Raw genomic sequence first — 14,156 nt, 5'->3', positions numbered from 1 at the left:
AGAGTTGGGGACAGAGACCGAGCAGCTGGTGCTAGAGTGCAGCTGGGAGCCTTGTTTCCCCAGGAACATCCATTTCTAGAGCAGCTACCTGACCTGGGTAGCGCACCGAATGGTAGGACAACGCTTAGGGCTTAATGAGTGGGTAGGTAGCACTTTGCATTTTCAGTGTGCTTTACAAGCATTAATTAATAATCTCACCAGAATTAGCGCAGCAACACGACTCCCAGCGTGCCCAAGTGCGAGCGACGCTGGCGGCAGCAATGATGCCGATCCCCGTTGCACCCAAATTGCTGCAGTCTCCATTGCACCCAAAGGCACCGGTCCCCTTATGGGGGTGATGTTCTGGGAGTCGCTCCAGGATTATCGCAGAAAGGATTTAACGTGTGGTTACTACAGGGGATGGAGTAAAGAGCGAGGGCTAGCGGTAGATCAAACGTTTTCATTTTCAACTTGGCAGCTCGTGGAAGAGAAGAAAGTTAAATGCATGGTGAGCTGGCAGTGCGGGGGAGGAGGTGGTGTTATCACTTCTCCAGAGCCAGGTAGATCACACTTGAAGTCTGGAGTCCACTTTTTATTGCCTTATTTGAAGGTACAGTTCAATCAGAGGGAGTACAGCTTAGGGCAATGAAGATGATTAATAGAAAAGAGGTGCTCATGTACAAGGAGGAATTGATGAAATTTGGATTATTTATCCTGTGAGGAGAAGATTAAGAAGTGACCTGATTGAAGTATTTAAACTAGCTAAAGGTTTATTTAAAGCTAAATTTGGATAGCTCTTTGAGGGCATCGGAGAGTCCAGCATTAGGGGATACAGGTTTAAATTAAGAGGGCATACACATATATAAGTAAGGGAGACTTCAGGAGGTGTCATTTCAGGGAGGAAGGCAGCTTTAGTGGAATGGTCTTCCCAAGGTGGAGTCGTTCGGTCAAGCAGCATTAACTTTTTAAGCTAGAACAGAGTGTCCAGGTGGAGTTAAGCCAATTAAATCATTCTGAACGGTTTTTGCTCTTCACCTTCTGCAGAAGTTAGGAAGAAACTTCTGCTCTTTCCCCTTGGTCTGAGAGGTCGGGTGCATTTTGGGGATGCTGCAGGCCGCGGCATGTGGGGCTCCCACCTGGACTGGGGATGCCCTTAGTGCAGTCCCTGCTGATGGGCCAGCCCCCTCTGAAACCTCTTTTTGGGGCTGGTGCCCCTCTCCTTGAAACAAAAGCTGCCCGTGGTGTGTTGTCCACAGACCGATCACCCACTTCGGATGAGATGCACGACCCGGTGACCACGCACATGGCCTCGGAGGAGTCGAGCTACATCCTAGACGCAGTAGCAGGTGATGGAAATGGCACGTCCAGGAGACTGGATGTCCCATCCAGGGGCACGGGAATTCATGCATGTATCAGAAATGAGTAAATGCAAGCCAAGGTGATGGAGTCAGGACCCTCTTCCAGAGTCATGGTCTCACTTGGGCTGGCTGGGAGCTCTGGTAGACAGAGGATGCTTGTTGGGTGCTGCCATGGCATGACCAAGGTTTTGGGGGACAGTGTGACACTGCCAGCCCGAGCCTGTGCTTGGGCAGGGGCTCAGAGCTCAGCGAGAGGCGTGGCGGTCGTTGGGTGACCATGGGGGACCTGGAAGGTTCCTGCTTATATCTCATCTGGCTTTGCTGGTGCTGGCCACTGCTCACCCTCCTCTTCCTCAGCAGGGACCGAGAAGGGGCCCGGTGAGGAGTCACGACACGAGGAGAAGCAGATGGAGGCATCAGGTGAGGTTCTGATGAACCCGGAGCATCTCCAATAATTGCAAAGTTTGGGAAGTTTAGACGGAACCGGATGTATTTTGGGTTGCGTTTGGTGGGCCGCCTACATCATCTGCAAAGCATCCAGCCACCAGAAAGCTCCATGCAGAAGGGCACCCCTGTATTTTGGGGATGCAATGCTCGGCTGATGTGTGCTGGTGACTGGAGCAGATCCCACCAGCGCCACCTCCACGCACGAGCAGGAGGTCTCCATCCTCCCCTCTCGCATTGGTAGCATCTTTTGCCCAGACTTACATTTTCCCTGTTTTTCCCTCCTTGCTGCTGCGCAGCGGGGAGATTAGTGCTGCATCCCTGCCCTTCCTCGCTCAGGGCTGAGTTTGGAGGCGGCTGCCACAGGACCAGCTCTGGCTTTGGAGGCAGGACGAGCTCACGAGGGCTGCTCGCCTTCGTTGCATGTCGCTTGCACTGGGGGCAGCGGATTTCTCAGAGCATCTCTCCTTTTTTTTTTTGCAGATGGTATAGGGGACGTTTTAAGTCATTTGAGGAAACAAGTGGAAATTTTGTTCAACACGAGATACGGTGAGCTGGTCTTCGACACGTGTGTGTAATGCCAAGTGCTGCCTTCGGCCACGGGGAGCTCCTAATTGCTAAGAAATGTCACCTACCATTTCCAAACCGGTTGCCGAGGAAAGGTGCAATCTAATTTGTTCATTTGCTGTCTGCCGGGCTTGTGAACGCATCTGAAGTCTCCCTGGGCCTCGTTATTGCAGCTCTTCCCCTTGGCTTCCTTGATGCCTTTTTGCTGGCTGCAGCCCAGGAGTTGTGGCGGTGACCTTCAGCCTTCCTCCCGCGGAGATGGGGGCTGGCAGGGCTGCCCAGCGCTCGTTTGAAATATCCAAGAGGGTTTTCCATCCGTCTGGGCTGTGTCGTGGCCAGGAGGGCTGGCCGGGTGCAGGGGCCAGCACTTGGCGTGCCCTGCCCTGGGGGCACGCACCAAGCATCCCATGCTCCCTCCTCCTCGCAAGGAAAGGCAAAGAGGTCTGCCGGGGAACGCGCTGTAAAAAATAACAAAAAGCAGGTTATTGCCTGCTTTCGGTGCCAAAGGATTCGTCTCCTAACTTAATTAAGTTGATCAGGGCATTCGGGGTTGCAGAAAAAATATGTATTTTACCTCCCATTACTTTATATAAAGGTAACTTAACTCAGGCAAAATGCAAGTGAGCTCATGTGCACCTTTTGAGCTGGCAGAAGGTTTCTCTGCTGCTGGGGACAGGAGGTGCAGCTCTGCCCGTGTGGCCCCCAAAATGCCAGAGGCAGAGCTGTGAGAGCCGACATCCCCTCTCCTTGTGTGGCTGAGGGTTGGCCGTGAGGTCTGGGCGTGGGGTCCCCGATGCAAACACTTGCAGCTGCGTCAGGACGTGTTACTAAGGGCTGGTCACATCAAAGCAGAAAGCTCAAATGAAAGTCCTGGTGGCTGCCTGGCTTCATGCCTTGACTCCCATCCACCTGCATCAGGCGGACAGGACATCCCTACCAGCATAACCAGAAAAGTCCCCAGAACCTCTCCAACCCCCGCTGATGTATCGTGTCTCTGCTGCCTTGACCCAACGGGGCAAACTAACGAGACGTGGTCCTCCCGCAGCGAAAGCCATAGGAATATCGGAGCCAGTCAAAGTCCCCTACTCCAAGTTCCTGATGTACCCCGAGGACCTGTTCGTCGTAGGTTTGCCGGAGGGCATCCTGCTGCGGCGCCCCAACTGCTTCGGGATTGCAAAGCTGAAGAAGATCCTGCAAGCGAGCAACAACATCCAGTTTGTCATTAAAAGGTGAGGCAAGTGGAGTGCCCGTCCCGCGGGGAGGATGCTGCAGCTCGGAGCTCTTGCTCCTGGGGACGCGGCCGCGATGCAGTGTCCTGGAGAGCAGCCATCACTTGGTCACCATCGGTGAATTTGTTTGTGATTAGAAGCCATCAAATGATGTGGCCTTGGCAGAGCAGTCCCCAAGGAGTCAGCGGCGTTGCTGTTGGTCTCTCCCTCTTTGTCTTTTTGTTTCGAAAGTCACCTTTGCAAGGGTTTGGCCTTAGGAGCAGGGAGCACCCAAGGGTGCCAGGCGTGGGGCAAGGAGGGGCTGGGCGCCCCAGAGGGTTTTCCTGCGTGCAGTGGCTCCAGCCAAGGTCCAGATGTGCACATCTGTGTCCCAGAGGGGTGTTGCATGCTGCAGGCATCAGGCAGATGCTGTCCTTGCACTGAGGGGGTGTCACAGAAGCTGGGGGGAGCTGTAAGAAGCCACTGTCAACACGCAGCAATGGCGTTGGGAAAGAATCCCGCAGAGATGGGTTTTTTAATGTCTTTAGTTATCTTTGAGGGTTTCTCACCCAAACAATGACAATTTCGTGTGCCAATTGTACATTGAAAGCAGTTAGGCAGGCTTTTCCTGTCCCTGAGACACATGCAGGACCACATCTCATGAAAGTTTGTAGGCACTGATTTAAACTGCTCAGCCAGCGCAGGCTTAATCTTATCCCGCGGAGTGTTACACGGGCTCACTAAAGAGGCTGTCAGCATGAAAATTATTTCCGAAGTTCCCCTGCTGTATTGCAGGAGCTTTAAAATTGCATTAGCCAGATATGTTTAGTGGGTTTGCGGCTGGAGGAGCGTTATCCTCGGTGATGGATGGAGCAGTAAAACGGTGATGGCTTTGCTGGATGGGGGCTCGCTCACGCTGCGCCTGCTTCTCGCTCTTTTCCAGGCCAGAGCTGCTGGCAGAGGGCGTTAAGGAGATGGCATCGGACAGCCCAGGAGCCAAAGGTAGGCTTCAAAGCGCCATTAAGGGCAGGGTACGAGAGGAACGAGGGCATTTCCCTGCTGCACGTCTCGTGCCGTCCCTCTCCACCTCATTTTTGGCCCATGCAAAGGCAGCCGTGGCGTTCAGCGCTGCCGAGCCCAGCCCTTGTGCATCCCCTCGGTGGTACCGCAGGTCCTAACGCCTCTGTGTCCCCTGCCCCAGCTGCCGGCGAGAGGGACTGCAGTGACACGCTGCTGGACGACGCTGTGAAGAGGCAGGGCTTCCAAGGTGAGCCCCAAGAGGCCTTCGGGACGGGCCTGCATGTACCGGGGGGCTTTGGGGAACATCCCGTGGCCACCACAGAGCCCTCGTGGCAGGGGCGTGGAGGCTCCACCTCATTGCATGGAGGCAACAGATGTGGAAAAGGAGCTGCCGTGAGATTTTAGGGATTGAGGGACTGGTAGAGGAGAGAATCAAGGATGGGAGGGAGAAAAGGAAAGGAGACAGGGCGAGAGAGAGGCAGCAGACAAGCTGGAAGATGGATGCGCAGCCAGGGGCAGGTCCCGCAGGTCCACGAGAGAGCCTTGAAGTGCTCTGGATGGTGCCCTAATTAAACAGCTTTGCTTATCTCGCCATCTGACCTTGCGAGACACATAATTAAGCCGTATAAGATTCGGGGTTTGCCCTTTTTGTGGCTTTTTCCACCCGGGTGATGTTTGTACAAACACCGCTCCCACCACAGCACATCTCCAGCGTGGGGCGCGTCTTTTCAGGGCGGCTCAAAAAGTCAGGGGAAGGAGCAGCCACGGAGAGCCCCTGGCTTGTTATGGGCGAGCGCTGCCCCACTCGAGCAGTCCACAAAGAGGGATGGAGGCTTTTAAAGGGCTTTGGCTTTTCAGGCAGGGTTTTGAGTGTGCTTTATTTTAACGCTGCTAATTATCACAACTGAATCTTCGATTTCATGCAGCTTTTATTCTTAGCAAACAGGCAGGGGAAAAAAACATATTTCTGTTTAGATTATTTTTAAGGACTTTGAATGGCCTACTCCAGAGATTAGCTAATTGCAAGATAAGGACTCTCCTATAATTAGAAAATCGTATTACTTAAAAGTCACAGAGTGCCTTTTAATTTAACAGCAGAAGTCCATAATTGTTTCTTTATTTTACAGAAAATTATGATGCCAGGCTTTCCAGAATAGACATTGCTAACACACTGCGGGAACAAGTCCAGGACCTGTTCAATAAGAAATACGGTGAGGAATCGGGGTGGGAGTTATTTTCATTCCCCTCTGTCCCCTCGCTGATTTTTTGCCCCCATTCCTCCCTCTCCCCCACCACGTCCTTGCTGGGTGCTTCCATTTCTCTCCCCCTTCCCCTGCGGAGCGGCTGGTGTTTTGCTGGGTGCCCGAGGACGGGATTTGCTGTTTCCCAGGGAGGGGAACAAGGTCTCTGCCGCAGGCACTGGCTGTGTAGGTGGCTCCCACGCAGAGCCCTTTTGTGCCATCCCCAGATGGGCTTTTCCATATTTTATCCCCCCTGGTGCAGAACAGCGACGGTGATTTCATTAGCAGAGCTGGAGAGATTTGACTGAGCGCCTAGGGACGGGGGTGGGAGAGAATAAGGGGGGGCCATATAGCAAGTGCTTGGATGTGTAGGTACCGTTCTTCCCATGTTTTAGGGTCTTTTAGGGACACCTTCTTGGGCTCTGCAGGGTATCCCCATGCCCTGCCCACCCAAGCACCTGCTGTGTATCGTGCAAGGCAAGGCAATGCCTTTATCCCATTTTCCAGACGGGGTGAGACTTGCCCAGGTTCCCCGGGACCTGCTCTCCATCAGCCAGCAAGCCAGTGTAATTATTGCCAGGCAACCCGTAGGCTCAGTCCTACAGCCAGACATCAGAGAGGGGACGTGGATGTGAAGTTATCTCCAAATAATGTCCCCAAGCAAACACCGAGTTTTGGGTGGGACTGGGGGTGGAGCCAGAGCCACGGTCAAGGCCACATCCCTGCCATCCTGCACGCTTACCTCTTGCTTCTCTTCCAGGTGAAGCCTTGGGGATCAAATACCCCGTACAAGTGCCATACAAGCGGATCAAGAGCAATCCGGGGTCGGTGATCATCGAGGGGCTGCCCCCCGGCATCCCCTTCCGCAAGCCCTGCACCTTTGGCTCCCAGAACCTGGAGAGGATATTGGCCGTGGCCGATAAAATCAAGTTCACAGTGACGAGGTACGGCCCCCAGAGCTGCCTGCGCCCCGCGGGCAGGGGGAAAGCGGAGGGAGCTGGCACGGGGCTGCTGTGCCCCAACCTAAATGCACCGCAGGCTCCGCCAGCCCCTATAAATGCAGCACAGACCTCCAGCCCCAAGACAGCAATTCGACGGGCAGTTAATGCTTCGGAGTGGGTCATAAAATGGAGCCTCCTCCTGCTCCTTCCTCCCGCCTGCTGCCCGGGGAGGAGGTGGGAAGGGGCTGAGAGTGGCGCCGGCGGGGCTGCAGCCCCCCAAATGGCTCTGTGGGAGATCTCAGGGCACCGGGTGCGTGGGCAGAGAAATCCCAAACAGCTTTTCTGGGACTTGAGGTGGGATAAAAGCGGACGGTGTTAGTGCTGGAGTGAGGGCAGAGAGCCGGGCTCCTGCAGCAGGGGGACACCGCTCCATCAGCAAGTTCTGCAGCCAAACCGGGGGGGCACCAGTGGGGAAGGGGAAGGCACTGGTGCAAATGGGTGGGGAAACAGGTTCACGTGAATCCATCGCTCTTGCTGGGCCACGCTGCGTGTCTTCACACCCACAAAGAGCGTGCTGCCCAGAGCTGGGAGTGTGGGGTTCATTCCTGGTGGCGTTTCATTTGAAATCTTCTTTTTTCCTTCTTTTTTACAGGCCTTTCCAAGGACTCATCCCCAAACCCGGTAAGAGATGATGCCTTTTTGCTTAAGCAATGCGTTGGCTCAGTGTTTATTATTGGGCAGGGAGCTGCGTGGTGTGAATGGTGCGCTGATTTTATCGGCTGGAAGAAGGTTGTCACCGACCTTGCTTTCCTGCCTTTCCCATTTATTTATTTTTTGCTGTTATTTGATGCATCTGAGGATGTTCCCCCGACCGAGGCAGCTGGCCTCGGCTTCATGCAGTTGTACTGCTGCTATTTCCTTCAAATGGCAGCGTTTTTAAAGAGCTAGTCTAGGGCAGGAATCCAGGTTCTGCATTTAAGAAAGCACACGCTCCTAAAAGTGAATACCTTGCAATTAGCTGGGGGTTCACCAGCAGGGTGCCAGGGAGGGGGGAGAGCTGCGGGACCCCCGTCGGTCTGCACCGGTCTGCAGCTCTGTCTCTCCCTCCTGGGCTCTCTGGAGAAGAGCTGCTGCTAGAAATGCAGTTAAAAACCTGTCTTTGTTTTAAATGTCTGCAATCACAGCCAATGGAAGAGCACAGATGGGTGCAAAAACCGTTGTCGTCTTTATTGATGGCTTTCCATTTCCTTGGCCAGCCTCCACGGAGATGGCACAATTTAGGGAAGAAAAATATGACAGAGAGGAAAACATTTGTATGGCCTTATTGGGAGCTGCAGAGAGGTGGTAGACTCCAGAGACGGCTCCGACAAAAGGAGGTCTGTCTGCGAAATTCGGAGCAAGGGGCTGCGCAGCACAATTCCATGCCCGGCCACGTCCACGGAGAAGTCTCCTGAGACCTCCGCAGGCTTTGGGTCAGCCTCCTTATCTCCTTATCAGCCTCCTTATCTCGTGTTGGCCGGATCTTTAACCGAGCCTTGGGTGAATGCCAGTTTGGCAGAACGTGGCTTTTCCGTGGGATCACGGGGACGTAGCACTGGGGCGAGCCGAGGGCGCACCCGCTCCTCCAGCCCTTCCCGTTCCCCTGCCGTAACCGTGTAATTGCGTTAGGAGACACCGATCTGACACAAATCCCAGCGTTAGCAAAGGAGCACATCAGAAGGCAAATATTTCAGCCTGCCAGCTGGCTTGGAAATGCAGCGTGATAAATAGAGATGTAGAAGAATTTGATTTTATTTTCCATGCACATTTTTTTTTCCCTCCTTCTCCAGCTGAACGTTCGCACCACGGGTTTGCCCACGCTAGCACAAAATCAAAGACGTTTTATTCTGTGTATTGTCTTACCTAGAGGGCTCCGGAGGAGGTCACGGCATCCCTGCCCCCCCAAAAAATCCCCACTGACAGCAATTAACCTCTCTCCTGCTTTTCCATCGTCTCATACCTCGGTGGATGGTGGCCACGCAGTGGCACATCCCTTGCATTTCCTTCGATTGCTTTTTATCTGCCTTAACAAAATTAACGATTTCAAAATAGCCATAGATCATAAAAAATTCAGATTTAAGAGAGGTTGTCATGTTCTTTTTGCCTCAGTCTTTTGTTGTGAAGTCCTGCCACATGAAATTAAGACCAACAGAAGTGCATGCTTGGCATTAAAACAAAATCAATGAACATCTCTTTTATTTCACGGAGGAGTGGTGAAATAAAAGCAACGGCTACTCCCAAACAGGAGAGCATTGCAAAGGCACCTGAAAGTCAGAAAGCCCAGGAGATGACTTTATAGATATAAGGGAGGTTACATTTTCATGGCTCATCTTGGCCAAAAGTGGTGTGAAAAATATACGTTTTAAGGAGGAAAGGAAATTGAACATAAACTTTTTTTATAAAAAATCACTTTGTGTGATTTTAGTTGGTTTAAGCTGAATTAACAGCATTTCGTTTGCTTTAAGCAAGCTGTGCACCCTCTGCATGGCAAATAACTGCCCAAATAACCGCAGGGCTGCAGGGGAGCGGGTTCTCTGTTGCTCTCCTAATTTTAGGAGAACCTGTTTTTTGAGTGTAACAGAAACAGATAAATTGATTTAAATATAATGCAAGTGCCTGGCGCTCTTTTTCTCCAAACCATCTGTAATTTCTCTGCCAAGATGCTCTCTCCCTTACAGCTGTGGGGCTGAGATCGGCTGATGCCTGTGCGCACAGAGGTGCTTTCTGGGCTCAGAAGAAGGTGTTTTGGAGGATGAGGCCGTTTTGGGGAAAAGCAAACCCCGAGGTGATGGGGAGCCGTGGGTGCTCCCCCGTGTCCGCAGCAGGCCAGCATCTGTAGCGTAGTTGCTCAGCACAGGTTTCCGGCTGCCCTTCAAGGCTCAGCAGCGGTCCTGATGCTGCCGGCACAGCTGCCACCACCTTATCCACGTGCTGCTCCCTGCAGCGAGCATCCCTGTCCCGCGGGGATGCTGCACCAGGGGCTTGCACCCCTCCGCACCCCAAACCAGGCACAGCACAGCCAGGGGGCCGGGGTTCCCACGGGGCTTTGTCCCCTCTGGCCTCCAGAGGCTGGCGTTTTGTCTTCCAGTTCCTTTTCTTCCCACTGCTGTTGTCTGCTCGGTGCGAAAGACCTTCGCGCTCCCCTTTTGACAGCAGAGCGATCCTTCTGCGTTCAAACACAAGTGGGGGAGCAGGGGTGAAGCTCGAGTGCTACAAACACAGCACTTAGCCTTTCTTTTCTTCTTTCCTGAGGCACAGAGATACAAAATAGGCTTAATTTGAGCCTTTGAAAAAAAAAATCAGGCATAAGCAATCTAGCAAAAAAAAAAAAATCTTTCTGTATGTTAATTTTTATGTGCTTTGATTGAAAATGTACACCAGCTCCATCTGTCCTATTCCCCAAACTCCCCACCACCCTGATAGATTATTTCCCATACTCCAATTAATAAAGTAGGGCAGGCAGTGTTCTTTAATTAAAAAAAACACACATCCAGGCATCCTTTTTTTTTTTTTTTTTTTAATCACAAGAGCACAATCCTCTGCAAGACTTTGATGAGATGTGCCTCACGTTGGAAACTCCGAACCACAAAAAAAAAAAAACGAGAGAAAAGCACTTGGGTGCAGCAGGAACCGGAGCAGAGCGTGGCTCTCTCCATCCCCACGGCTCCCGGGCAGCCCCACATCCCTCGGCCCCCTGTTTAAGCCCCGTGAGAGCCGCTGGGTTGGTGCTCCTTCTGCTCTGCCTTCCTTTATCCAGGATGAATTATTTCATGTTTTACCGTTAAGCTGGTCAGCGTTGTTAGTCTGAAGGTGGAACATGGAGCAGATGATGCTGTAAACGGCTGTGTGGCTTCCAAGCCTGTTTTAAGCACCTCTGTGGTTGGGATCGCCGTGATCTTTGCTTTTTTGTTGTTGTTTTTTCCTCCTTTCCTCTTCCACGTGGTGCACACAGCATCCCCGCATACACGAAGGCAGTGCCATCGCCCAGCCGATCCCAGCCTTGCAGTTCCTTTGCTTTGCTCCCACTCCTCACAGCCTCGTGTCCTGCTGTGGTCTTCAGAGACCCCCAGACCCCTTTTTTTCTGCACTTTGCAGGGAGCCGGGTGCTGCCTTGTCCTGGCGGTGCTGCGGCGCGTGCGTGCTCCGCACACGAGAGCAGCGGCCGTGACCCTGGTGGGTGGCTGCGCACACCTGGGTTACCAGGGCAAGAAATTCAATTATCTTTCTTAATCAGCCTGATTTAATAACAGCACCTTGACATCTTCACCTGAAGGTGAAAATGTTTGGCTTTATTTTATTTATTTCCAAATAAATACAAATTAAAATATACTTTAATAGCTCCCAGACCTGCCTTCGCCCCCTGCCCGTGCTCCAGCACCCCAACCCTTCTCCCCAGCGGCTTTCCCTTGCCTGTGCAGGCGTGTCCCATCTGCATTTCTTCCTCTTTGCATTGCACATTCACCAAAATATTTTGTGCAGTGACTGCTTTCCCGGACCTGCTTGAACTGTTTGCTTTTCTGCCTCTTTTGAGGGGTGTGATGTTGCTCCTCTCTGCACTCAGCAAATTCGGCGGCGCCCCCCGTAGCTGCAGAACTAACCCAACTCCCCTTTGCTTCCCGTCTGCTCCAGCCTCACGTTTTCCCTCCCTCCCGAGTGTCCCCCAGGCTCTTTAGGGGCACGTCATAGCCCCGTGGGATGCTCGGGGCCTTAGGCACTTCCCCAGATCGGCCCCTGGGCCGTGCAGCCTGCCCAGCGGGTCAGCCACCGCCAGCTCTGCGCCACGAGGACTCGGGACCAGAGCAACCTCAGTCGGGACAGCGTCGCCCTGCGTTTTGCTTTTGTTTGTGAACACAGAACCAAGCTGTAGCACTCATTGCTCTCTTTTTCTTTCTCTCTTTTTTTTTTTCTTCTCTTAACTTGCGCTGTAGCCCCTAGACGGATAACGTCATTGGAAAAAGCGTACGCTGCCTTGAATGGTACGTAGCTCAGTTGGTGCATCGTAGATGGTAGCAGACAAGAAATGCACTTGCCTATTAATGTGGGAATGAAAATGCGTTAAAACTCCAAATTTCAGGTATTTTTTCCTCTCTGCTGTGTTTCCCTGTGACACCAAGCCCGGAGTGGTGCGGGCTGTGTGCAACAGCCCTGTGTTGTGGTGCTGATGCTCTCTCCTCCGCAGGGCTGTGGCCGTCGGTGCCAGCTCTGCTCGAGGCGCGCCGACCTGACAAGTCACGCTTAGCTCATCCCTGTGGCCCAGCAATTAATGTGTTAAAAGGTCCCCTGCCATTCGCAGTGAGCACTTGCACAGATTGGGGGCTGTTTTTTGGGGGGGGTTGGTTTGTTTTTTGTTTTTCTTTGCTTTAACACGCTCTGGGCACTGGTGTGCAGCTGTGCAGGCTCCAAGGATTTAACGTCTCTGCTAACTTAGGAGCAGAGGAGCTTGCCTGGTGCTTGCCTCAGCAGGACCAGGCTTATTCCCATCATCTGGGGTTCTGGCCATGTCTGGTTGCTCGCCGCGTGCTCCTGCACATTTCTAGTTGTGCTTTGAGAACACGCAGAGGCGGAGCTGCCTCTGTCTGCGTTAACCCCAGGTCACTGCGGAGCAGCCGCAGCAATGCTAGCGGGTCTATTCCGGATTTACACTGGTGTCACTGAACTGCACCCTGAGAAGATTTGGAAGGCGGGGAGAGGTGCGTGTGTGTCCTCTGGAGGCTCAGGGCCAGATCCTGACAGCTGTCAGCACGCTGATCCCAAGCCCAGTGGCGTGCTCCATTGAAATCAGAGGGATTGCCCCAAGGAGGGGCCGTCTGCTTGCGAGGGCAGCGGGTACCAGGCCGTGGGGACATAACTTGGGCAGTGGTCACCTCCTGGGGACATGCTGGAGCACCCGCCTGTTCAGATAACGGCGGGGTTCGTTCATCACCCGGGTTCGCGGTGCAGGGCCTGTGGGGTGCGGACACCCGCGGTGCCCCGTGAGCATCCCCAGCTCGTGCCTGGGCTCAGTGCAGGCGTAAGCATGACCCCGCTGAGTTAATTGCTAGAGGCAGGGAGTCCTGGTCCGGTGATAAAATAGCAATAAGCACATTACAGATTTTGGGGGAAAAAAAAATAGTCAACTGGCTACTTATTTAATTAAATAATAAAATCAAATTGATAGCACAGATTTGAACCCAGCAGCATTCATAAACCTGCTTTTTGTTCAGGACTTAGCACATCCTTGGTGGCATGTTGTCCCAAACCAAATGTCTGAGGTAAAGGCAGATCGAGGTCTCTCTTGCCCAGGGGTGGTGGGGACACGGAGGATGCAGGGGCAGGTCCCTGGGAAGCAGCACGGCAGGACGGAGCCTCCTCTCTGGCTTCTCTGTTACGCATGCTCAGTTCACAGCTTTTTCGTGGCATTGGCTTGTGTCCCCGGCTGGGAATTCGGGAGCGCTGCCCGTTGCACAAGCCACCACAAGGCAGAAAAAAAAAACCTTGGGATTGTGTTTCTGCCAGTTGGGTCTCCCGGGGCATTAGCGGAAAGGAAAGAGCTTGTGCGTTTTTCAGTCTCAGAGGAAAATGAACCAAGTGAGAACAACGTCATTTTGATGTTTCTTTGTCTGCTACCATCTATACCTCCACGCGGGTGTGTACGTACATCCCAGCAACTGAGCATAAATGACAAGGAAGTCACAGAGGGAGCCCGCAGGGTTTGCCCCCGCCAGCCCCCCTGCAGCAGTGCCACGGCCTCAGGAGTGGCACGGCAAGCAGACGTCTTGTTTCTTGAAACCAGAGGTCCTTGGAGATGTTTGTTTTATTTTCTTCCATTTCACTTATTTTTCGCTCCATCCCTTTCAAGCTCCTTTTGTTGCCATTTCTGGATCTGAAGCACGACTTGGCCCAAAGGCTCCTTCGCAGAAACTTCTCCCCTTTGCTCCCAGTTATGTCTGGGCATACAAAACTGCCACTTTCAGGCTCAGCAGCTCGAGAAGAGGCTTTGCTGGGGCCGTAGCCTGGGGCAGCAGGGCACTGAGATGTGAGGGTGGCAGCTTCCTCCCAGGACCGAGCCCTGCAGCAGCCGAAGCACGTGGCTCCTGCTGCGAGTAGTGGTGCTGAGCGCCAGCCTCCAAATCCCTCTCAGGGAGGCAGGGACCCACGTGAGGTTTTCCATGCGTACATAAAACAAAATTTCAAGCCACGTGATTGCTCAAAATCAAATTAAATAGCCCCAGACTGCGGACAGAGGATGCTCAGGTCCTTCACAGCTGTGCCAAGGCTCGCAGCGCTCACCTTGGTATTTTAAATAACCGCCCCTGGGCAAAAATACCTGACTTGAGCATGGCAAGCTCGCTTCGTGGAGGTGATGTCTCTGTGATTCCC

At 53.0% G+C, this 14,156-nt stretch overlaps 1 protein-coding gene across 7 annotated transcripts in view; it reads left to right on the top strand.

Moving 5' to 3' along the window:
* GTF2IRD1 (GTF2I repeat domain containing 1) overlaps positions 1–14,156 on the top strand; it is a 58,416-nt gene that overhangs the window by 39,485 nt on the left and 4,775 nt on the right. For 4 of the 7 annotated variants that reach the window (XM_066979635.1, XM_066979632.1, XM_013189309.3 and 1 more), the window contains 10 exons: positions 1,236–1,325; positions 1,695–1,757; positions 2,265–2,330; positions 3,394–3,577; positions 4,500–4,558; positions 4,758–4,823; positions 5,704–5,787; positions 6,578–6,761; positions 7,411–7,439; positions 11,726–11,773. In XM_066979635.1, the coding sequence (XP_066835736.1) occupies positions 1,236–1,325; positions 1,695–1,757; positions 2,265–2,330; positions 3,394–3,577; positions 4,500–4,558; positions 4,758–4,823; positions 5,704–5,787; positions 6,578–6,761; positions 7,411–7,439; positions 11,726–11,773 (873 nt within the window). The remainder of the gene's footprint in view (positions 1–1,235; positions 1,326–1,694; positions 1,758–2,264; positions 2,331–3,393; positions 3,578–4,499; positions 4,559–4,757; positions 4,824–5,703; positions 5,788–6,577; positions 6,762–7,410; positions 7,440–11,725; positions 11,774–14,156) is intronic. The other 3 variants (XM_066979633.1, XM_066979634.1, XM_066979636.1) reach the window with 3 other exon arrangements.

The sequence above is a fragment of the Anser cygnoides genome, chromosome 18, assembly GCF_040182565.1.
Source record: "Anser cygnoides isolate HZ-2024a breed goose chromosome 18, Taihu_goose_T2T_genome, whole genome shotgun sequence".
Lineage (NCBI taxonomy): Eukaryota > Metazoa > Chordata > Aves > Anseriformes > Anatidae > Anser > Anser cygnoides.
This window is presented reverse-complemented; position numbering and strand designations above follow the sequence as displayed.